The sequence below is a fragment of the Chelonia mydas genome, chromosome 14, assembly GCF_015237465.2.
Source record: "Chelonia mydas isolate rCheMyd1 chromosome 14, rCheMyd1.pri.v2, whole genome shotgun sequence".
NCBI classification, from domain to species: domain Eukaryota; kingdom Metazoa; phylum Chordata; order Testudines; family Cheloniidae; genus Chelonia; species Chelonia mydas.
The window spans coordinates 13,607,786-13,631,468 of NC_051254.2; the positions used below are offsets into that span (position 1 = coordinate 13,607,786).

The 23,683-nt window shown below is 50.0% G+C and overlaps 1 protein-coding gene across 1 annotated transcript in view; it reads right to left on the bottom strand.

The window, feature by feature from the left end:
- ACSF2 (acyl-CoA synthetase family member 2) overlaps positions 1-23,034 on the bottom strand; it is a 54,431-nt gene extending 31,397 nt beyond the window's left edge. The window contains exons 1-10 of the mRNA XM_037914106.2: positions 22,656-23,034; positions 10,789-10,984; positions 9,095-9,223; positions 8,005-8,058; positions 4,037-4,155; positions 3,317-3,479; positions 2,760-2,855; positions 2,209-2,357; positions 1,616-1,707; positions 562-638 (exon numbers count right to left, since the gene is read on the bottom strand). Coding sequence (XP_037770034.1) covers positions 562-638; positions 1,616-1,707; positions 2,209-2,357; positions 2,760-2,855; positions 3,317-3,479; positions 4,037-4,155; positions 8,005-8,058; positions 9,095-9,223; positions 10,789-10,984; positions 22,656-22,747 — 1,167 coding nt within the window. The 5' untranslated portion in view covers positions 22,748-23,034. The remainder of the gene's footprint in view (positions 1-561; positions 639-1,615; positions 1,708-2,208; positions 2,358-2,759; positions 2,856-3,316; positions 3,480-4,036; positions 4,156-8,004; positions 8,059-9,094; positions 9,224-10,788; positions 10,985-22,655) is intronic.
- Between the last annotated feature and the right edge of the window lie 649 nt (positions 23,035-23,683).

Below are 23,683 nucleotides of genomic sequence, written 5' to 3' on the forward strand. Positions count from 1 at the left end.
AAGAAGGGCTACAGTGTACATAGCACTGGATCTGACCCTCCGCACGCTCAGGTTCAGGGCGTGTGCGCAAATCATGCAGGAGACTGAACATGTGAGTGCCATCCATGCTGGTCAGCCAGGTGTCTTCCTCAGTGTTTATACTTGAGGATTCAGAGACAGCATGCGCAATAGGGAAAAGAGAATTGTCTGCTGCAACCAGAAAATAAACAGAGACATGTCCCAGCCTGGGATACGACCCAATGCGGTCACGCTGGGTGCAACGCTCTCCCTTCTCACAGTAGCTGTCCTTGTAGTTTCCTGTGTCCCTCCCCAGATGGGTTGGGCCTCTGATCCCCAGCCCAGTTACTCTACCCTGTGCCCCCTTGAAAGGCCAGAAGGCACGAGGCCTCTGCATCCCATCACACATGGACACATTCATTCAGGGAGCCTCCAGTTCCATCGCTCTGTACACAAGTCACACATGCTCAGGTTCCCGGGTCCCACTGGGAGGGTGTGGGGGCGGGGAGGGGGGTGGAAAACACGACCGAGGCAGCTCAGGCCCAAGCATGGAAATTGACTCACCACAATATCCCTCATATTCATCTTGGTCATAATCTTTTTCATGATCTCCGGGGGCACAGGGGACCCTGCAATGACTCCTGGAAGAGAGAAGGCAAGAGGACTACGTTGGAGACTCTTCCCCTGGAAATCCCACTGAGAGGGGTCGGTACAGTTAGATCTAACAGCTGACAAAGCCTTTGGGAGGCACTCGGCAACCCCAGCCCTGTCCGCATGCCTCCCTCCTGACCTGGTCAATAGAACCTATTTCAATGGTGGGACAGCGAAGGGTAGAACACAACCTTCCAGATGAGACTGATATTGCACAAGATGAGAGATTACAATGTCAACTTTCAGTGTAATCAACAGACTTGACAGGGTCAGGCCCCTTCCTCAGATTACAGGGAGTTTCAGATGCGCTACCCAGGTACTTCTCATTCACCCATCGCAGTAGTCTCTGGGTGCTAACGCTGCCCATAAACTCTACATCACTTGCTTCAGCTGTTGCTATAGGAAATTTCTATTACTGATGCTTTGGGAGGGAAAGGAAAGCTCCAATACAAACGATCTGCACATCAGCTACCTAAAAACTTGGGGAGCAATTTTAAACAAGCAGGCAATTTTACATGTAGGAAATTCACTAACCACTGCAGCATTGCCCGTTGTCACCCTGGGGAACGCGTACAAAGTACAGTACACCAGGCGTCTGCTGCCACATGTTGGTGGATGGAGGTATGGAAGTCCAACAAGTACAATCCTTCCAGCATACCCTATCCCCTCTCTGTTTCCATAAGACACAACAGCTGGATAACTCCCCCCTAAATGTTCAAGTCATCAGGCCATTGCTCTGAAGAGAGGAGAAGGGTGCTAGAAATAAGGTAATCATGAGCAGAAGATTGTCAAGGTAGGAAAGCACACCATTGAATTAACAGGGCAAAGGAAAGAGCTTGCAACACAAATTTTTCTTCCTCACTAGTGATTTGCTTGAGCAGCCAAGCCCATGAGCGTCTGCCTGTCCAGCTGGCTTCCTTGAGGAGAACCAGCAGAGGCCAGTTACTGTGGGTGCTGATGTACTTACCTCCCCGGAGAGACGAGATGTCATAGCTGTCGAACTCGGGCTGGGAGAGCATGTCTATGAACATGGTCGGAGTGCCGTGTAAAAGGGAGCATCTTGAAGGGACAGGAGAGAAAAAGCCAAGCTGCAGAATCAGAGCCTGCGGCAGTAAGGCCTATGTACCCCGCTCCCCACTGCACCTGGGTCAGGCCTTTGAGCCCGCCGGGCAGGCCTGGGAATAATGGGTTTATCATGCAGCAGCAGCACCTTTGCTTTACAGACTACACCCGGACAGCACCTCGGAAATGCAGCCACCCCTGGGGTGGAGGGGATGGTGGCGGGAGAAGGCGGCTGGTTAGGTATAGACACACACACCAGTCACTAATCCAAACAAGGAGAGGCCAGGCCTTCCAGCCAAGAGTCAGCAGTGACCAGGGCAAGTTGGGACCAGGGCAGTGGGGCATTTCACAGGTTCCTGGGCGCAACAGGGCCAGGACTCAGACAAACAAGAGACTATGCCTCTGCCCCAGTGGGGAGGCCAGGGGCAGGAGCTGCCTGCCAGCAGAGCTGAGCTAAGTGACCCCTCCAGGTGACACGCAAGGGCCCTTGATTCTCACTTCTCTTGAGCCACTGCTTCCAGCACAGCTTTCCCCTCAAAGCTCAAGGATGAGAAGATAGCGGGGGCGCCATGCACAGCCATCACCATAGCACCTCCAACGGAGCCCAGGCAGTGGTAGAGGGGTACAGGGAGGGCAGTACGGGATTCCTAGAATCAAGCCAAACAAAGGCAGCAATGAGGAGATAGCCCTTCCGGTCTGTCTGAACCATTCTGATGCCTGGAGTACATGGGCCTAACACAGGGCTCTCCCAGAGCCACTTACACCCACGAGATATGGGGGCTGGATAGCAGGGGGAAGGAACTGCCTGAACTGTCATTGTGCCTCAAACCCAGCCCTGTGGGAGTGCCCTCTGCTGGCACCCCGGCAGCACTACATTTCTCCATATTCCATCCTTAGGGCTCCTCACTAACAATGCTCTCAGCACCCCACACCCACAACTTGGGGGGGCCTTTCGCTGTGTCTTGCTGGGGAGTCATCTGCCTTCTCCACGTGCTCAGTCCCCCTACGGCCGGAGCACAGCCCATCCCCGGCCAACCGAGGAGACTCACCTGCTGATCGACTCCCAGCCTCAACCCAATCAGGTTTGCATTATTCACAATATTTTTATGAGAGAGGGTGGCCCCTTTCGGGCTTCCAGTTGTGCCCTGAAAGACAGAGAGCATTACGAGATCCTCTTGTACAACCGTCCGTTCAGAGGGACAGGTGCACAGATTCTCTGTGGTGATCCCTCCCCTCCCCGCTCCGCAGATTTCTGTTCTGCTCTTGTCCTTTAGTCTCCCTCCAGACACGGAGGCCTCTGATCCGACAGCCCAACAAATGATATGACACAGAGCAACTGCAGCTGGGATCAGAGCTCCGTGGCACCGAGGCCCCCCCATCTCATCCCTGCTGTCAGCTCCTGGGGTAGTGGCAAGCCATGGGAGTGGTGGAGAAAAGGGGAAAATCCCAGATGACCTCCTAAATCCTATTCTGAAAGGGCCAGGGAAGATGGAACAGTATCCACCCCAAGTGGCCAGGTGTCAAAGGGAGCAGCCTGCTTAGCACTGGCCACAGGGGTCACCGGATCTGGTGTCCATTGCAGAGCAGAGTAGCGTGCGGTACCTACAGAAGTGAACTGGATGTTGACGGGCTCGTTGCAGGACAGAGTCTGCTGGACATCTCGTAACTGCTTCATATGGCTGCTGTCCCCAGCCTGCATCACCTCGCTCATCTGGAACGCGCCAGGCAGCTTGGAGTCTAAGGTGATTACAATTGATAGGTTTGGCAGCCTGAGACAAAGAAAAATACAGTCAGCAACAGTGGAGTCAGGAGGACAGACTGCCTAGGTGCTTGTGTTCTGCTAGGGGTTAACCCCTGGGATGGGCCCAAAGGCCCCTGTATCGCCTGGACACAGGAAGCAGGAGCTGATTAAGGTAGCTCACAGGGGTAATGCCATACTGGATTCTTCTTCCTTTCTCCTCTTTGGAATGCAGGTTACGTGGGAGGAGCTGTGTGTAACACAGGGCACTCAGCTCCAGCCCAGGTGGGTCTACGCGAGATCTCCTCTGTTTGCTGGGGAAGGATAATGGCTGATTCCCAACTGGGACAGGGTGCGGGTCCCAGATGTTATCAGCCACTGATCTGGGGTCTATTTGGTGCTCAGATAACAGGGTGATGGGTGCAACAGGGTATAAAAGCCTAGACAGAGATATTTGTGTGGGACGTCTTTCCCCCTGGGATTATCCACCAGGCTCAATAGTAGGTTTGTCACCCTGCAAGTGTGAGGACCCAGTGCAGGGCACAGCCCTGGGAGACTGCAAGAGGATCTCTGGTGTTTCTCACTCACCTCTTGCTCTTTATTCCCCCTGGACTGGATTTCTCTAGCTCAGGACAAGTTTGCTTCAGGATCTCATAGTATCTCTGGGTTTTAAACTGAGTGGGGAACACCAGGGCCTTACAGCCAACCTGTGTGGGGAGAAAGAGGGAAGCCAGGCTGCAGTGACACCTGCTGCCCAGGGAGTAATGAACAGTCCCTGGAAACCTGACAGCAGGGCACTTGCATTCACTGCTGATGGAAAACCACCACACACACCCTGAGAAACCAAAAGGCAGGAGTTAAACCTTAACACTACCTGGGGCTCTTCCCAGGGCTTGTTTGGCTATGAGTGTGTCTTACAACAGCCCCTGTCTAGACTGAGCTTTCAAACCATGTTAGCCCCTTCCTAGAAGGAACCATCCTGTAAGACGGCTTAGAAGCTGGGGCTGGGGACAGCTCCTACACCACACCAGGAGACATTTAAGGAGTCCAACCCTCCTCGTGCCTTGCTGCGCCCATGAGCAACCCTGTTTCCCAGCAGAACGGTGACCCCGAGATCCCAGGCTCACACCCACCTGCAGCGTTGGGTTTAATGTTCAGCATTCTAACATTTTGCCCAGAGCGGACATCCCTGGTGTAGGCAGGTGCAATTCCACAGACTTCAGCAGGGCTGCACCTGCTTACACCAGGCCTGAATTTGGCCCAGAGTACATAAATTGTACGTTCCATTTAACATACTATTTCTGAATCTGATGCTGGCAGGAACAGCCTTCCTGAAGGCGACCCTGCCAGTGAGGGAGCCAGCCTCAGATTGAAAGCCAGTTTACATCCGATTTTAGTATTGGGTTGACAGAGCTTAAAAATGGTCCTGTTTCCCCAGCCAGGACTAGATTCCCCCCTCACTTCCACAGCTTACACGCTCCTGTCGCCCCACTGACTTCAGCGGTGCTGCTCCTGACTGAGACAGATGTATGTGTGAGCGGAGGCTCAAACCCGTACAGCCACATTGTCAAAGCAGGGAGCAGCGGATGTGCCCAGGAGAATGCAGCTGCACTGCTGTCACACGCTGATCTGCATGTGCAGCTGTGGGTTTCTGTTGCTTCCTGGGCCCTTTGCATTGTGCTGAAACTCTGCAGTTCCTTTTCTGATTCGCTTGAAAACAGGACAAATGTTACCTGTCACCCCAACCTCATCATGTTAAGAGGAGGCCAAGACATGCCAGTTTTAACCAAGAAATTATTTGCATGTACTCTGTGATTTGCAATGGGAGAGAGCAACAATTGCTTTCACTTTCAGACAGGAATCCACCAGAGACCTCATCTATACAAGGAAGTTTGGGGCTTTGTAACTCGGGGTATGTCTACACAGTAAAGAAAAACCCACGGCTGGCCCACGCCAGCTGACTCAGGCTGGTGGTGTAGGTAGACTGCTTGAGCTCTGGGATGCTCCCTCTCCACAGGGTCCTAGAGCCCTTGCCCCAGCCTAAGCCTGGAAGTCTACAAAGCAATGAAACATCCCCACAGCCTGAGCAAGCCAGCCATGGGTGTCTAGTTGCTGTGTAGACATAGCCTTTAACTCCAGGGACACCATGATCAGGGTCCATTTGTCAGGGATAGACAATTCAAGCCACAATACTAATCTGAAAACTCCAAAGCACCTTGTTTGTAAAGGTAGCTATGTGAGGAGAGGAGATGCTGCAGGAGGGCCCCTCTTAACAGACATGGCAATGGTTAGTAGTAGATCTTTCTGTAAAGGATCTGCACTGGGAAAGCCATGATCTGTTTGTATTTACAAAGTTCTGGAAATCTGGTGCAGGGAAATGATCGAAGGGAGAAGCAGTTTGGAAAATTGGCTATTTATTATTATGTGCTGGAGGGAATTATTCTGCAGTGGCAGGAAAAGGATGAGGCTACTGATGGGTTCTGTGATGAATCTATTTGGATAGTCCAAGCCCGTGAGGGAAGGATTTTTGTTTTGCAGATTTCCATTAACAAACAGCAGCAATCTAAGGAGAGACAAGGCACTGGCAAGATATGAGGACAGGCAGACAGCCTTAATGTCAAAGCTACAAGGAACAGCCATAAATACCAGGGAACCGTTTCTCCTGCCACAGTTTACAAGCGACTCCCACTGAAGTCAAGAGGGCATGTTCTGCTCCTGGCCACCCCTTTGTAAATCCAGATGGATTCCACTGACCTTAATGGAGTCGTTCTGAATTTACACCAGTGTAAATGAGAGCAGAGTCTGACCCAAGGAGACCAAGATAAAAACAAAAGCCAAGTCCTGGAGGAGGAAAGAGAAGCTACTGTTGTCCCTACAGAGCTAATTAGAATGGAAAGCACAAACAAAGCCAGGAATGGCACAGACAGATGATACAAATAACAGCTGCAGTGAGGCTATGAAAACCCTCCGGTGCCAACACTCAGAGCTAACACAGGCCCCAGAATCCAAGGTCTAGAGACCACCTTTCATTCCTCTCTAAATGCAGCTATCCGTTCCCACCCCTCTGCTCAGGGTGGGCATTAAGGAAACTTTGGGGCAGGAACAGACAACCGTTTGGAAAAGTTCTGTCTGACTCTGAAAAGGGGAAGCCACGTTGGTGAGTTTACACACCAGATTTAACAGGATGACAACGTGAGCGACCAAACTGCAGCGCAGGAGCTGACCGTCCAGGGCACTGAGGTGGGAGAAAGATCGCCCAGTGCTGCTGTAAATTCTCCATTTCAATCTTCTGATGGCATAGGGGGTGGACTGGGAAAATCCAGACTGGCATTTTGGTTCCACCTCCTATTGTAGTTTGGTTTTAGATTCCCAAACTGAACAAGTTAAAACAGAAGCTAAAGTGGCCCCTTGATCCAGGAAGGATTAATTTTATTCATAAAAGATTCAATAGCTTTAATCCCTCATTATTGGGGATTAGAAACCAGAACATCTTAGCCACTAATCGTTCCCTTGCATGCTATCATGCAGAGCTGAGGAAGAGTCCCATGCAGCTCTGGAACCAAGGCAGGCATGTGGGGACTTGAAGCATAGCAGCATGGGAACAGAACATAAAACGTGCGGACAGATGTATAAGAGCCAAGCCAGACTGAGCATAGCCCTGGAAAATACATGGTTGGGAGCAAACCTGCAGTGATGGAGGAGGCTGGCACCTCCAGAGGATTTTCCCCTCTCTGGTTTCAAGGGGTTAAATCCTGGCCCCACTGCAGTCAATGGGAGTTCTGCCATTGACTTCAATGGAGCCAGGATTTCACCCTATGATTCTACCATACCTAACCACTGCCACCGTACACACAGAACTAACAGCCCAGCAAGGCTCAAACAAGGGAAGTTCACAGGGGATTCCAGAGTCGGCGGGGCTCCTGCAGTTATTGACAGGGGCCTACTGACAGGGGCAGAGTCAGTGGGATCAGCAGCTGCTTTGTGTTTTCACACTGGCAGAAGCCCAAGAGTGCAGACAAGTGTTAGCTCACAAGCGCCAGCTGAATCAGAACTGGCTCTCACCCTGCAGTCACCCCAGCACACAGCTTCTGAATGGATCTGTCACTCCCAATGCTTTATTGTCCAAGGTGAGTAGAACCGACCCTATGCTGGACCCTCGGCACCTGCGTGGTTTCCTCAACACCAGTCTAGAACCGGCGGCTGGAGACAGAGGGGATGGGACGGGACGCAGGAATATCTTTGTGGAACAGGTGGGAGGGTAACACAGGGAACAATAATGGAGGAGATTTACTTCTAAGCATTCACATTCAATAGGGCCAATTGCTGCACCGTGGGGCCCCCTGTATACGTGGCCACATGGCCCACACCAGCCCTGTTCACACAGGCTGCCCCAGAAAGATGTTTTTCTGCTGCCTGCATTTCCCAAGTGCCCTCCCTGATCAGAAGGTTTATTGCCGGTGCAGTTCCCACGGTTACCCTCTGCCTTTAACATCTCCCTGTTTCAAAGCATTTGCAGACAGAATCAAGTGGTGTTACCCGTAAGTGGCCTACAGTACCTTCTTGATCACAAACTCCAGCTCCTGGGCCTGATATGCAGGGTTCACAGACACCTAGAATGGGGAAGAGACAGGAGAATTAATCAAGGCTCTGAAAAAGCCTCAAAGACCCCGTCTTTGCTTTGGAGGAAAAAAAAACTCAATGAAAACACACTTCCAGCTTCTTCCTTGTATGGGACAACCAGGATTAGGATAACAACCCAAATTTCATGTTAACCAGGGAAGCCCATTTATCCCCATTTTTACATATAGGGCCTGGAAGTAAAATGACTCGCACAAGGGCAAATGACAAGTCAATAGCAAATCTGGAAATAAAATCCAGGCCCCCTGACTCCTAGCTCATGCTCAGCCCACTACACCATAGTAATTCACATTTCTAGGGACAACCAAAATCCTTTCTGGATAACACAAAGAGTGAAAACTTCACTATCGCATATAGCACACCATAGAAGGAGTTTTGGCCCCCAATGCTGAGCTGAGCCATCAAATTTAGACTTTTGGTAGCCCACTAAGTTAAACCCATCTATTTACCCTGTCTAACATTATATCTTTTGAGCGCCAGCACAGCAGGTGATGCTGTACAAAACTTCCAGGAAGACACAGTGCAGGCCTCGCCGCATCATGTCTTATGATGTAAACAAGACAAAGCCCTAATGGTGCTATCGGTGATGGCTGAATCTCAAGGGCGGGTGGGGCAGACATCTTAGCATATATATTTTTAAATGGTCACTTTCTGCAAAGGATTTTCATCCAGAGGCACCACAGAAAGTATTAAGGGGGGATTTTAATACTGGTTGGTTCTTCGGGGGCACCAGGAATAGATATAAAAATGCATAGCCTCTCTATACATTCCCTCATGCCATCAACACTTGTAAATTATGTCCCAGGGAAGCTTGACGTTTTGCTTTTCTGGGTAATGGAGGGTCAGACTAACGAGGACTGAATGGACCTTGCATGACATCTGCTCCCATTCTTCACCTCAGTTCCCTTACCCAGCACATTATTCAATTTCTCCAAGATCTCCAGGCTTCCCCTTTGTCTCCCCCTCACCCTAAAAAATCCAGACACCTAGACAGACAAGTCTCCTTACCAGGATGATTCCTGCCTGGGCTGTTGCAAATTGCATTAGAACCCACTCATACTTGTTGGGACCCCACATGCCCAGCCGATCTCCCTTCTTCAAGCCAATAGCCAGAAGTCCAGCTGCTGCCTGGTCCACCTGCAAAACACATACGACACCAGATCGGGAGAGAGGCCACCTCGCAGGGCGCATCAGGGCATTTCAATCTCTCGCGTGCTAACTTGAAGGCAGCTGAGCTTCATTTTAGCCCCCAGTTTAGGAAACTGAAATCAAGCGTTATGCAGACTACTGCTCAGTCTGGCAGCTTACTGCTTGGCGCTGTTCGTTTTATAAACGGCCATGCCTAGTGGACTTACAAAGAACAGATCACCCACACTTATCCGGTGACTGATGGCACGTGAGGCACAAACTCAGAACACATGTACAAAGGCAGCTGGGAATCTGGTATATTGGACATGTACAGGCAACATCATTCCTGTGCAGCCAAGGCCTATGCACCCTGTAACTCCTACATAGGCCCTCAAAATAGGACTTATATAGTGCTGCTGGAGCCATGTACAGGGTGAATTTTAATCACACAGGCCTTATTGCTTACTTCTGAAATAATTTGGATTAAGAACGCAATTTAATGAGAAGTCTGACCCGTCTCAGGTTTGAACTCTATCCACATGAGTCAAAACCCAGGCATTATATTAAGATCATCATTTATCTTGCATAATGGCAAATGCATTTCAGGTGGGGTTGGACATACACTGTCCAACATCCTCAGTAATGTTTCATTAACTTTCTGACATTCTCTCCTTCTAGTGTTTCCAGATGAGCTGGATTTCAGTCCACATAACTGCTTATAAAATCTCTTTGTAGGGTTCTTTGTTTAAGAAATGGGTATTTTCCAGATGAGCCAGTAAATATTTTAAAAATTAGTGAGTTCTGCGAATAGAGTTTATTCTTGTAAATTAACAAAACTCTAGCAAATCTACAAAAAGCAATACGTGAACACCCTGGATTATCAAGACCATCCATCACATCTAGGATCATACAGCAAATCTAGTGGAAATTCCCTTCCCATTTACAGATGTAATATTGTATGCATATTCAGAATGCCCATTCATACATATTATTATAAACAGGGCCAATTCCTGTAGTCTTTACTCAGGCAAAACTCTGACCGATTTTAATGAGAATTTTACTTGCGTAACAACTAGGAAGCTACAGGTGCTCAGTACCTCTGAAAATCAAGTCACACTGATTTCAATGGGATTTGAATTAGACTTCAGGACTTGGCCCAAGATAAATCAGATAGAGAGAGAACCACTTCCTAAATGCAGTAATGCAATCTAGAATGTGCATTTACTGCATTACGCATGAGTACTTCCTCTGTGCACTGCCCTCTCCCTTTGCTCTCATGCCTTACAGAGCAGCTCATGAAGATAGGGTAAGCATGCATGCACACACACACACCTTATCACGCACATCAGATGATAAATCAACATGTAGCTTTGCTATGTATTCAGAACCAGGATCAGAATCCAAACCAAACCAGTCCAAGCTCTGTTTTCAATCCAGGGACAAAATCACTTTTTTTCATTTCTCCAATGGGTTGATCAAGCCACCCACTCATACTGCAATTTGGCTGGATTGCAAATTCTCAAGGGTGGTGAGCTGAAGGACTGGACTCTGTAACAGACAAGTTGGCCACTCACTTCTTGTATGAATTGGGCAAATGTCTTCCGAACCCCATCTCGACAGAACACCAGGGCCTCGCGGTCTGGAAACCGATGGGCTGTCTCCTCCAGGCACTGACTCACAGTTTTGGTGAGCAGTGGAATGGTTGTGGCCCCTTGGATGTAGCTGTTGGTTGCTATTGGTGTGACGGGGGCCGTATTTATGTGCAGGGCACTGTAAAAGAAAAGACGAAGATCAACAACAGCTGGGAGACAGACAGTCACCAGTGAGGTCTCCCTTGCAATACCCAACTCACGCAGCACTCCCTAGGCTACTGCCCTTCCTTCTTTTGGATTCATCTTATACTCACATTGGCTTCACTGCACTATAATGTAGCTACAAAGGATTTACAGGTCATGTGGCTCTCAATCCCAACAAGACAGAGGTCTAGTCACTAGAGTGGTTTTGGATATATGTAACCCACACACCTGCTGGGTGTGGTGCTCTGTCCCATCTAGTGGCACCGAGACTACTTAGAGAGAGATTAATGAGTATGGTCTACAGCCTTAGCTAACGGCCTTATGGCTTTTAGCTCATGAAGTAGAGGCTCATGCACTGAGCTCCAGAGGTTCTATCCACTGACAACCGGGGTCTGTCGGTCTTACATATAGTACAACAGGGCTACTAGAGCACTGGACCACAACTATCTATCTATGGTACTTCTATCGCCCTCATTACATCCTTTCTGAGAACCTCACACTCTAATGTATTTGTCCTCCCAACATCTTTGTGAGGTAGGGAAGTGCTGTATGTGACAGACTTCCTGGGCAAACTTTATTGAATTAAGTGTATGTATCATTGTGGGCCAGGGATTGTATGTATTTCCCTGAGAGAGGGTGACCATAGCCCATCCAGGAACTAAGAACAGTGTGTGTAGTTGTGGGGGTAATTAAGCAAATTCACTCAGGTTGTAACACTTTGCAAGATGTCCCACCACCCAGAGAGGTTCACATATACTGATTCAAACCGGATTCTTTTGAGACCACTGGACAACAAAAGGACTTTTGGAACAATAAGCGACATTTAAACTGACTCCGGACCTGCTTCTGGATCCAGCAAACAGACAGCACCTTCTGTCCAAGGGAGGCAATCCCCAATCCTTTCTGAGACAGGTTGGAAGGACTTGACCTATTCCTGGGGGCGCTTGTTCCGAGCTAACGGCTGTTATGAACTTGTGACCACAGGGAAAAAACCCTGGTGGGGTCTGAAGGTCTGATCACCTGCCAGAGCCCTTGTTGGGGCTGGGGTGATCTCTGCTCAGCTTATCAGAACATGTGCGGGTTCTTTCATTGTTTGTAATGTTTTCTATGTGCTGTTTTCACCTTAACAACCAATATACTTGCTTAGAAAGGGCTGCGTGTAACTTATACAGTGGGCAATGATGCTGTTTATAGCCTCCAAGGAAAAGGCAAAGCAGGCCTGCTGAGGCAGTCTGACTTGATGGGGAATTCACAGGGTAAACAGTGGACTGTTCAGCCTGGAAAAACCCTGATCTGGAGGGAGAGAGGCACCTGTCTCTGCCCAAGAGAAGTGATGGCAGAGAGCCAGAAGCCTGAACATGAGTGCCCTGGGTGGACCATAGAGGGGGAATATAGGTGCAGTTGCCCTGAATTGTGACACTGTTCCCATTTTACAGATGGGAAACCGAGGCCCAGGGAGGCTAAGGGACTTGCCCAAGATCACACAAGAAGTCTGTGGCATAGCAAAGATCTGAACTCAGCCTCATTTATCAGAGTGCAGACAAGTATGTTTGCTCTCAATTCTACCTGAAAGAATGAAGTACCTGAGTGAGCAGAAGGAAAGAGAAGGTAGAGAGGCTGCTAACTGTGCGTGCAAGAAAGGGGGTGGAGGGAGAGAAAGCATCAGAACAAAGTTACATTTTCAATCTTTCATGGCAAAGACGGAATCCTTTAAAACAAGCAGTCTGAGAGGTTAAATTCCCCAGTCATTTGAAACCAAGACACCCGTGTCAGTTGGCAGGCTGACGCAGCCCCAGCACAACTCAGGTACAAGCAGGTTTCCTCAACAGATAACACACCAAACCCTCAGCTGGTGCACATGGGAGCAGTTCCATTCCAGTGAACAGAGCTGTACTGATTTACACCAGCTAAGGGTCTGACTCAATGTTTATAGCCAGAATTAACGCAAATTAACCTAGGCTAAAGTAACAGGAAATGCCTCCTCCTGGGTTCCAGGCAGGGTAGGCAAGCTCCACCATCTGTCTCTCAAGCAGCTTCCTCTGAGCACCTGTGGAAGAGGAGGGCATGTTCACCGGGGAGCAGGCCGGGCCCCTGCAATCTGTCACAGTCTACACAGAACAAGAGTTCCGAAGGCCAGCTGTGCACTGTCCGTACAGAAGGCGTGCAGGTGCCCAGGTGGGCCACAGTTTTTATTGCTTTGATACAACAGCCGGAGCTTATTTAATGCATTCCTCCCAGCTGACCTGGAACTGGACTCTGGATAGCTTTTGAGGCAATAAAGATACTTTCCACCCTCCGGAGACAGAGGGGAGAGGGATGGGTCAGAGTTACAGGGGAAAGGTCCTTCTCCCCATCCCCTTACAAGTAAACATCACGGTAGGTGGTGTCCTCCCTAGTCATTAAAAGGTACCAGGATATTACAGCAATTGGTGCTATAAAAGCATCTAAGATGGACACATACCCTACTCTCAATTTCCAGCTTGCTTGCTAGGTCCCTGTTACAGCAAACTTCCCTCTAGTAAAAACCCCTGGACCCAGTTTCCCCCAGAGCCAATCAATGGAGCTCCTTCAGCCAAAAGCAACCATGGGTTTTATGACACTGAATGCATCCGATGAAGTGGGCTGTAGCTCACGAAAGCTTAGGCTCAAATAAATTTGTTAGTCTCTAAGGTGCCACGAGTCCTCCTGTTCTTCTTTCATGGGTTTTATGTCGCCTCCATGTCTGACTGCCCATCTTTATATAGCGTGATTTTCAGAGTTGGGGGATACCTACCCTGCCATCAGAGGCGTGACCGCAGCACCCCTAGATGTATGCAAGCTAGCTCCGACTTCACTAGCTCAAACCAAGCAGCTAGCTCTTGCTGCTGTTAATACATACCCAGGGTCCCAGGCAGGCTTGTGCAGCCCCTGCTCCCACAGCTTCACTGCTTCTGTTATTGGAGCGAGCTAGAGCAAAGCTAGCCTGGGTACATCCACCAGCGCGCACGCCCAACTCCAGCCAACACCAACGGGAGCTGGGGCACTCAGCACCACTGAAAATCAGGTCCTTGGTGTCTCAAGTACAAAGACAGAAGTATCCAAAAATTAAGAGGATACTCTTGAAACTGTAGAGATAGGCCTGGGAGGGACCTCCCGGCAGCGAGACTCCCTTACATAACCCATCCCAACTCCAGAGGATGATCCACTTCCAGCCACGGCGTGCCTAGCCCTGCTTGCTTACAGCTTGAAATCTAAACGGTGGTTTCCCCCAGGGCAGGACACTGTGCTAATCCTAAGCCATTGGACCAGCCCTAATGTTCTTTGCGCTGCAGATATTTCATCTGATACGCAACCTCTCTCGAAACGCTGCTGTTCGCTTTGGACAGCTAATGCCCTCTGCCTTTTCCTGTGCGAAGCAGAGGGAAGATCTATCACTACTGAGTTGCCTGGGAAATGAAAAGGTGGAAATCGCCTTGAAGTTCTGGAACAAAAACCAAGAGTTTGTAGGAGAATCCCCTTATGTTGGATTAATTATAAGGGGTAAAAACTGATAAAAGAGAGACAAAGAGGGCTAAAATAAAGCCAGATAAAGATATAGCATCTCTCTCTCAAGAGGATTCAAAGGACAGAAGGTCTTAATTAGGCAGATTAAAAACTTTGTGGGGGGAATCAAACAAAGGGAGGCCACAATAAAGTGGCAATCTCACATTATGATCTGTGTATATAACACCACAGATGTCAACAATCTCAGGGAGAGGAGTGACAGGCCCCAAAGGACATATAGTCTTGTAGCTAGCAACAACGAAGAGCAGGAGTTGCTCATCTTCTCAGCAGAGAGATCAGGAGGGAAGGCAGAGCCAAAGCAGCTGGCTGTAAAGACAGAGAGGAATGCTGCTGCAAGCATAGGGTAGCATGAAAGCAGGGGAACAGGAGGGCCTGGAGGAGGAATATAGGATGGGATGCCCAGCTGTAGGAGGAAACAAAACCTAAGCAGTAGTGGGCTGTGGAGAACACTGAAAGGGAGAATGAGGAGCTTGAACTTGATACTGAAGAAGAGAGGAAATGGTTCTTGGAGAGGGGGAGGGCAACAGGGCCAGAGCAGTGAAACAAGAAGTACTTGTGATGATTTTAACCCTTCCGGTGCAGTACACCACTGACAACCAGAACACCTTTCTTGATCAAAGGGTTGTAATGCCACCATCAAGCTGTAAGCCTTACAGATCCTTTGAGCCAACTCCGCAGCCCTTCTCCCCACCCCACCACTGACCAGCACGCAGCCACAGCAATTCTTCTGGGCTGGCCAACCCAGCTCCACAGGGCTTGCAATCTTCACTTGGCCACTCCAGCTAGCCTGATTCCTCCGTTCCTCCTTTCCCATCTTCCGCCCCACCCCCCCAGTCCCAGCCCACCCCTTTCCTGAATGAAAGAAAAATCAGGAGAGAAGGGGTTAATAAATAGTCATTGGGTTCATCAGCTTATGGGTCTGTGAGGCATGCATACAGATTCCTTGTAAAACTTAAGGAGACTAATGTCTTTAATGAGACTTCTTCTTGGGGAGGAAAATAGATCAGACGGAGCTCAGATTTCCATTGTTTGAATCATGGGGCATCGCAAAAGCAATATTCTGCCCAGTATTTGTCTTTCACTGGCATAGAGGTGTTCTCCTGCCTCTGGGAAAAAAAGAAAACCACCTCCCCCCCGCCCATTTCTATCCTAAAACACTGAGGGGCAAGTTCGGGCCTCTGATATGCTCACATTACTCCATACAGCTGACTTTTACACCCGGGACATAACGAGAGGACCATGGAAGGTGTGAGGGAGTATGAGAGAGAAGGGAGCAAATGGAAGGGGATAAAGACAGGCCAACATTAGTATTAACTTTTATTGTTTGGAAACGGGGAGGCAGGGCATGTAAATAAACGAGGAGCGAGAGAAAAACAGAGTGAGCTGCAGGAGAGAGGTGGTTTTATAGGGAGCTTTTATTTCCTAGAAAAATTCTCCCTCAGCCAAGGAAGCCGGGGTGCCCCTCTTCAGATAAACAGGAGAAACTGCTACAGTATTTCACAGCTAGACCACTGCTTCAACTAAAGAGCAGGTCACTGGCTACTCAAAAGTCTTTATCACTGGATCGCAGCTCAGCAGCCTCAAGTAAATAATCCAGCTGCTAGGAGCAAAGCTATCCTAGCATTAGCACTGTTATTAGACTGAGAAAGGACTGACTGGGCTGAACTCCATCCATCTAGGCACTTTTATGGCCTACTCTCTTTTTAGCAGAGGTCCCTCCAGGCCAGGCTCGAGGAACACAGGGAGGCAATGTAGAGAAGCTTGCACTGAGGTGTTCGGTTGATACAGGACTTTAGTCTTGAAAACCAAACCTTAGTCCCACCCACTGCGGTAAAGGGCAAAGTGATCATGGGCTTTAGTGGGAGCAGAACTTGATCCTAGTGGCTTCATTTTCTTCCTGACCTCTGTTGTTCTGGGAGTGCCCGCTTCTTGCCTATGCACAGCATTCACTTGCGGAGATTTAGATGGAAAGGAGAGACTGGCATGATCAGGCAGCCACCGCTGGACAGGTTATACAAGAGTTCCCTGCTGAGCGCCCGCAACTCCGTTGAAGACACTGGGAATTGAGGCTCAGCACCTCCCAGGATCAGGTCTGAAAAGCGTGTGAAGCAACCAAGCATTCCATCTCCTTTGCAGTTTCCATGGGGACTGGGCCTGAGGGAAAAGCTCTTAACTGGGGCAGGAGAATGGCCTGGCACATACTCCAGCATCATGTGGCTCAAACGAAACAAAGGGAAGCTGAAGAAAGGAGAGGTGGTGAGGAAACCCGTCCAATCCAGTCCCTCCTGCCAAGTCACACCCCACAAAAGTGTTCCCCTGTCTGCAAGTGGTTAGTCTATCTTCTTTTAAACACTGTTCGTACTGGCTGCCCCGTTGCCTATTAAAGGGCCTTGTGCTGGCCCTGCCCCATCATTTGGCACACTGCCTCCTTTAGGAGGGGTTAAGAAGTTCGGACTTTATGTTCTTACCCTTCTATCCACTTTCACCGTTTCTCCAGTTCTGCAAGGCAAACCTTGGTCCCACTGACTCCAGTGGCACCAGAACGTCACCCTGCGTGCTTGAGAATTTTCTCCATGGCATTAATCGGTTTGGGAATCTACAAGAGCCCCTCAGGTTGGCTTGATAAACTCTCTCATGGGACGTTTAAGGGCCAGACCCTCACTTGGTGAAAAACAGCACAGACAATTTAAACCACAAGAGGATCTGGCCCCAAGTCTTTATGGCAGCAACTTTCTCCTACCAAACAGGAGAGGTGAAAGATGACCAGATTATCACGAGGAAATCCTCCTGGAATGTTGCACTTGCTAAAAGACAGTCTGTCAGGTATGCCCAGAGCCTGAGCACATAGGGCAGTTGCAATAATTTTGTATTTTGAAGAGCTAGATGCAGGATCAAATTCTGTCTCCACTTCCTCCAAGTGTCTAACAACTGAGCACATTGTTCTCCTGGCTCATATCCATGTAGCTCATTTCGTCTTCCAAGTGCTTCACAAACATTCATGCGTCCTGTCAACAACCTTCGGAGGGATTAGCCCCATTCTGCAGAGAAGGAAACTGAGGATGCAGAGGGGGTATGCCCAACATTTTTAAAAGAGGCTACTGATTTTAGGTGCCCAACTCGAGACACCTCAAGTTCGATTCGCAGAAGGGCTGAGCACCCACATCTCAAATTTAAACTCAGCAGCCCTGAAATTAAGGCCCAAGTTATCATGTGTTGGGCACCCAAAAACTGAATCACTATCACTCCAAATCACTATCACTTTTCCAACATTGGCCCACATGACTTGCTCAAGGTGTCAGAGTCGCACCTGGGATCAGAAACCAGGACTTCCTGAATCTTTGCTTACCACTAAATAGAGGACACATCTATCTTAATTCAGCTGCCCACAAGCACTGCACGTTTTAGCCTCTCTGTGCCTGGCTAAAGCTGAAATGAAAGCAGTAGGAAAGGAAAGTGTGGGGGGGGGGGGGAGAAGACCCCATTTGTTTTCATGCCTTATGAAGCTGATACAGAATCCTCTGTATAACATAGAATCCTGGTAGCTCTCATATTGCATGGGATACTGACATTGAAAGAGACAAAACAAATGTGGTAAGTTAGCAGACTGTATTCCTGGTAGCTCCCAGCCTCCCTAAAAATGACCAAGGATTATACATATAGATCTTCCCCAACAGCTTGCGGCCAAGGAGGGAAAGAGTTACCAATCTGCCCATTAGAGAGAGACAAAAGGGATTTATACCCAACTCATGTATCTGGAATCCTTCTAAGCATCCGTCTTTCTCCAAAGAATGGAACTTTCCTCACAGCACAAGGACTGCACTAGGGAAGAGAGGAACCCAAGGTGATAATGTTTGTTATTTTATCATTGTAGCATGTTCATTCCTTCTTCCCCGACTCTCCCCATAAGACTGGATAGGAAACCCTCTAGTCCAAATACAGACCTGTGCGAGCAACTGTAACACCACAGACTTCAGTGTAGGCTGAATTTGGCCCTCTCTTTTTTAACTGTTGCACAGAGCTTGGATGTTAAGGACAGGCAACGATCCTCAGAAAGTCACGGCAACTTTTATAACATTATGGCTATAAAGTTAGAAAACTAAAAGGGCGTGGAGGAGGTAAATACCTGTCAGAGAGTAAACAACCTTGTTTAAGCAATGAAAAAATCAGTAAAGAGAACAATCACTCTTGAGCATGGGCCACTCCATAAAAATGTTGATTGCCAAGGAGGCAGCATGCATTTGGGTCACTGACTGATCTTTTCCACAATTCTGGACTGAAGAAGGTTGGGCACCACTGGTATAAGGACTGAGTATGGGACTGGGGACTAGCAACTCCTGAGACCTAATCCTGGCTCTGATACCAAGTTACTGTGTGGCCCTGAACTAGACAGTCTAGTTTTTCCATCTGTGAAATTGGGACAGTACTTAGTCACCTACCTCATCGGCATGTTTGGGGATGGACTGTTTGACATCTGAAGATGTAAAAACACTATAAGTGTATTGAATAGGAAGGACAACCTTGGGGCTGAAGATTGACAGCCAGAAAGTCGGGGTTCTGTTCCCAGCATTGCCCAGGCCCACAAATTGCTTTGTGATCTCGGAAGTGTCATTTTCACATCTGTAAAATGGGAACAATACTAGTTGCCTATCTCTCAGGGAGCTGTATGGATCACAAAGAGCTTAGGAAATGCTTTGAGATTATAGGATGGAAGGAACCGACATGCAAAGTATTAATCATCACTAATGCCACACAGAAATTACACATTCAGTCTCTATGCCCTCTGGCCAATGGTGAGTGCACCGCGCACTCTGAAAGAACATTTCCACAGGGAAGAGGTGAAAAGAAAGTCATAAGTTTTGACAGGAAGTATTCCAATCACCTTCCCCTGGCTTCTGTCAGGGCAGGAGACGCGAATGGACAGACTGTAGGTCTGATCCGCTATGGCCGTTCCCTAGCAGAGCAAAGGAATCTGAGAGCGAGGAGAGCAGAGTGGGCTGCCAAATGAAAGCACTCTCCCTGAAAGCACATACGTTGCCTAAGCAACAAATTCTGGTGCCAAAACAGTTTCTGGTGTCAGATAAGGAGCCAAACTCAACAGCGGGTCCGGCAAAGAGGACGGTCAGAACAGACTCTGCTGTCAGCACAGAGCACAGATGTATCAGAGACTTAGGGATGTTGGTTCAATGTCTGCACCAAGTAAAGAAAAGGCCCCACCTTTCCTCCTGCAGGAGCAGGGCAGCTAAATCTGAAAGTTCTCCGCCCTGGTGGGAACAGGTGGAGAGCATGGTGCATACACAGGCACTCTCGGAGATGAGGAGGAGCTGCATGTATTTATTTCTGCACAGCCTCAGCCACCTCTCTACACTTGTTGATTCAAGATAAGTAGCCTTCTCTCTTGACCTCTAATATTGTCCCCTGGAGAAATTACCACAGAAAGGGAAAGGGACTTGGTGCAGTGTGCATGGGCCCTGGGGAAGCAATGCATTTACGTCACCCTCGGCCCCCCCATGTGAGCACACGAGAGGGTTCTGGCTACACAACCACAAAGGTTTCAGAGTAACAGCCGTGTTAGTCTGTATTCGCAAAAAGAAAAGGAGTACTTGTGGCACCTTAGAGACTAACCAATTTATTTGAGCATAAGCTTTCGTGAGCTACAGCTCACTTCATCGGATGCATACTGTGGCATCCGATGAAGTGAGCTGTAGCTCATGAAAGCTAATGCTCAAATAAACTGGTTAGTCTCTAAGGTGCCACAAGTACTCCTTTTCTTTTTACAACCCCAAAGGTCATTATTCCCCTGTCTGGCATCCTCCCCTCTGCCTGTCTGGATACTTCCTGAAGGCCAAGTGCACAATGGGAAAAGCTCATGAACTCCTCCCCAACCCAGTTTCCACCTGCTGTGGGGAGACTCCTTCCCCCCTCGTCATAGCAGCTCTTGACTGAGGCTCTAATGTACCTAAATTGCAATTTTTGGCAGGGTGGGGATGGGCAGGAAAATTCGCCCCGTTCTGCTGTTTCCTCATATCTTCCCCCACTCTTAAAGTCAGACATTTCAGACAAACTCATCTTGAGTTTTACTTCCCAGAAACTAGTTTTGAACTAGAGGATTTTTAAACCAAGAATGGATATTCTTCTTAAAGATATTCTCCAGTTCAAACAGGAATTAATTTAGGGCAATCCTATGGCCTGTGTTATACAAGAGATCAGACTCTGGGATTCTAGTGGTCCCTTCTGGCTTTATAATCTATGCATCTAGGACTTGGAAGTTTCCTGAGCTTTAATGGAGCCTTCACATTCTAAATTCTGGTAGAATTTTGGCTTAAAGTTTCCATTGCCCCTCCCTTCCCCACAACAAATCTGCTCTGAAGAGTTTCAGTAAGACACCCAAAGCTGCCCTTGAACCCAAACCTGCCCTTATAATTACAGTCCTGGGTTGGATTCCAGACCACAAGGGGACCTATCTCCCCATGCAGAGGCAGCTGTAATTTCATGAGAACATTTTGTCAGGTTTTGTTGCCATTGAAGGCACTCCCAACCCCAGCCTGGTCTCTGAGCCACAGACGAACACCTCCCTCCTGGCCCCCATCTCTTGTTATAAAAGAACAGGTAGAAATTATACAGTGAAAAAGAAAAGGGGTATTTCTTCCCATTTGCTGCTGGGATGAACCTTAATTTCAACTTCACTGCCGGGAATTCTACTGAGTTCATGAAAAAGCCATTCCCTTCCTGTAGGGCAGGTGGGATTTGAAAGCTCCATGACCGTAGCTATCTGCCCTTTCCCACCACCTACCCTACAGCCAGCTTTAAGACCAAGCAAGACAAAGAACCATTTCCAGATCCGTAATACAGTAGCTTCATCTCCCAGCCAACTGTACAGGACCAACTCACCACCCAACACCCCATATAGCTTGGGGATCCACACATTGTAAAGTCACTTCCATCTAGGTCCCATGCTGCACCCCAGGAGGCTCCTGTTGAATCGCAAGGAGCAGCGACAGAGTCAAGCAAAATCAAGTGCTGGGATCAGTAACACAGAAGGAGCTGGAGGAGCCACTTGAGAGGTTTTCACTTGATCGTCACCAAGGATGGGGAAGGAAAGATTGGATCTGGGGCAGGAGATTGCCCTGAGATGCCCTTGCTCCCTGTGAATTCCCCTGCGCCCAAAGTCACAGCCTCCAGCCAGTGCTTAAAGGGATCTGCAAAAAGTGTGGGTGGGGGCCAGGGTCTAGCATAATCAGAGGGTAGCAAGTTTGGTAAAAAGAAAAGGAGGACTTGTGGCACCGTAGAGACTAACAAATATATTTGAGCATCAGCTTACGTGAGCTACAGCTCACTTCATCGGATGCATGCAAGTTTGGTAAAGCAGAACGTAAAGTGGGCCCCTCACAGACCCAACTCAATTTAGAAAAAGAAAAAAAAAAAAAAAAAAAAAAAAAAAAAAAAGCAGGTCTGTGATTCCTTACAAGCGCCCCTTCCCCACTGTACGCATGGCCTCCAGCCCTGCCATGGGGCTCCCAAGTTGTAGGGAACTGTCCAAGGGACTGACAACCACACACTGCTCTGGGGACACAGGGTGAGCTGGAGCCGCGTTTCTCAGGGTGCCGGTCCCTAAGCTCTCCCTGACAGTTTAGGAATGCAGCAAGCCGGTCCCTGGTATCAAACAGGTTGAGAACCACTGAGTTAGAAGAATCAAAGAGGGCTGAGGGCTGAAATACAGAGCAGGAGAACTTGGGCAGCAAATTAGCTGTTCTTCGCACCCCTCCCCTGGCATCTGCACCATCTTCCTCCTACCCCAATTAGCGCATGCCCCCCACCTACCTCCAAACTGCCCTTCTCCAGGCAACCTGCCCAACTACATCACCCCCTGCACCTACCCGCTACCCTTCCCAAACCGTGGGCATCTTCTTCTCCGCTCTCCCTGCCCAAGCTGCCGGGGTCCCCGCCACTGCCCAGAACACCCCCAACTGCCCCCTCTCCTGTCCCCCATGAGCCCCCCCGGGCATCTGCCTCCCCCGCTAGCCCTGAACGACTCCTCCCCTCCCCCACTCCTCTTGCAACTCCCCTCCCTCCATCCCTGGGCCTCTGCCCCCCCCCGGCTTTACCTGACCCGCTGAGCGCCCCGGAGCCCCGGGGGCTTCCCAAGGGCGGGCAGCACCTCCTGAGCCACCAGCTTCAGCCTGGCTGCGCTCGCCATGGCTGGGTAGGGCGCTGCGCCCCAGAGCCCAGCCCCACGCAAACGGGGATGGCAGCCAGCGGCGGCTACTGGCAGGGCTGCAGCCCGAGAGTGAGTTTAGGGAGCGAGGACGGAGGAGGCGGGTAATGCTCCGACTGCGGAACAGCCAAGAGCTTTGCCGAGCGAGGGGCGGAGCAGGCGCCGGGGTGCGCACAAGAAAGATCTGTGTTAAAGGAACTTCTGCAGGCGGGGTCCCGCCCCAGCGAGCTCCCACACGGCGCCATACTTCCCCAGCCACTTCTGCAGGCGGGGTCCCTCCCCAGCGAGCTCCCACACCGCCCCAGGCTGCCCCAGCCACTTCTGCAGGCGGGGTCCCTCCCCAGCGAGCTCCCACACCGCCCCAGCCACTTCTGCAGGCGGGGTCCCTCCCCAGCGAGCTCCCACACCGCCCCAGGCTGCCCCAGCCACTTCTGCAGGCGGGGTCCCTCCCCAGCGAGCTCCCACACCGCCCCAGGCTGCCCCAGCCACTTCTGCAGGCGGGGTCCCTCCCCAGCGAGCTCCCACACCGCCCCAGGCTGCCCCAGCCACTTCTGCAGGCGGGGTCCCTCCCCAGCGAGCTCCCACACCGCCCCAGGCTGCCCCAGCCACTTCTGCAGGCGGGGTCCCTCCCCAGCGAGCTCCCACGCCGCCCCAGCCACTTCTGCAGGCGGGGTCCCTCCCCAGCGAGCTCCCACACCGCCCCAGGCTGCCCCAGCCACTTCTGCAGGCAGGGTCCCTCCCCAGCGAGCTCCCACACCGCCCCAGCCACTTCTGCAGGCGGGGTCCCTCCCCAGCGAGCTCCCACACCGCCCCAGGCTGCCCCAGCCACTTCTGCAGGCGGGGTCCCTCCCCAGCGAGCTCCCACGCCGCCCCAGCCACTTCTGCAGGCGGGGTCCCTCCCCAGCGAGCTCCCACACC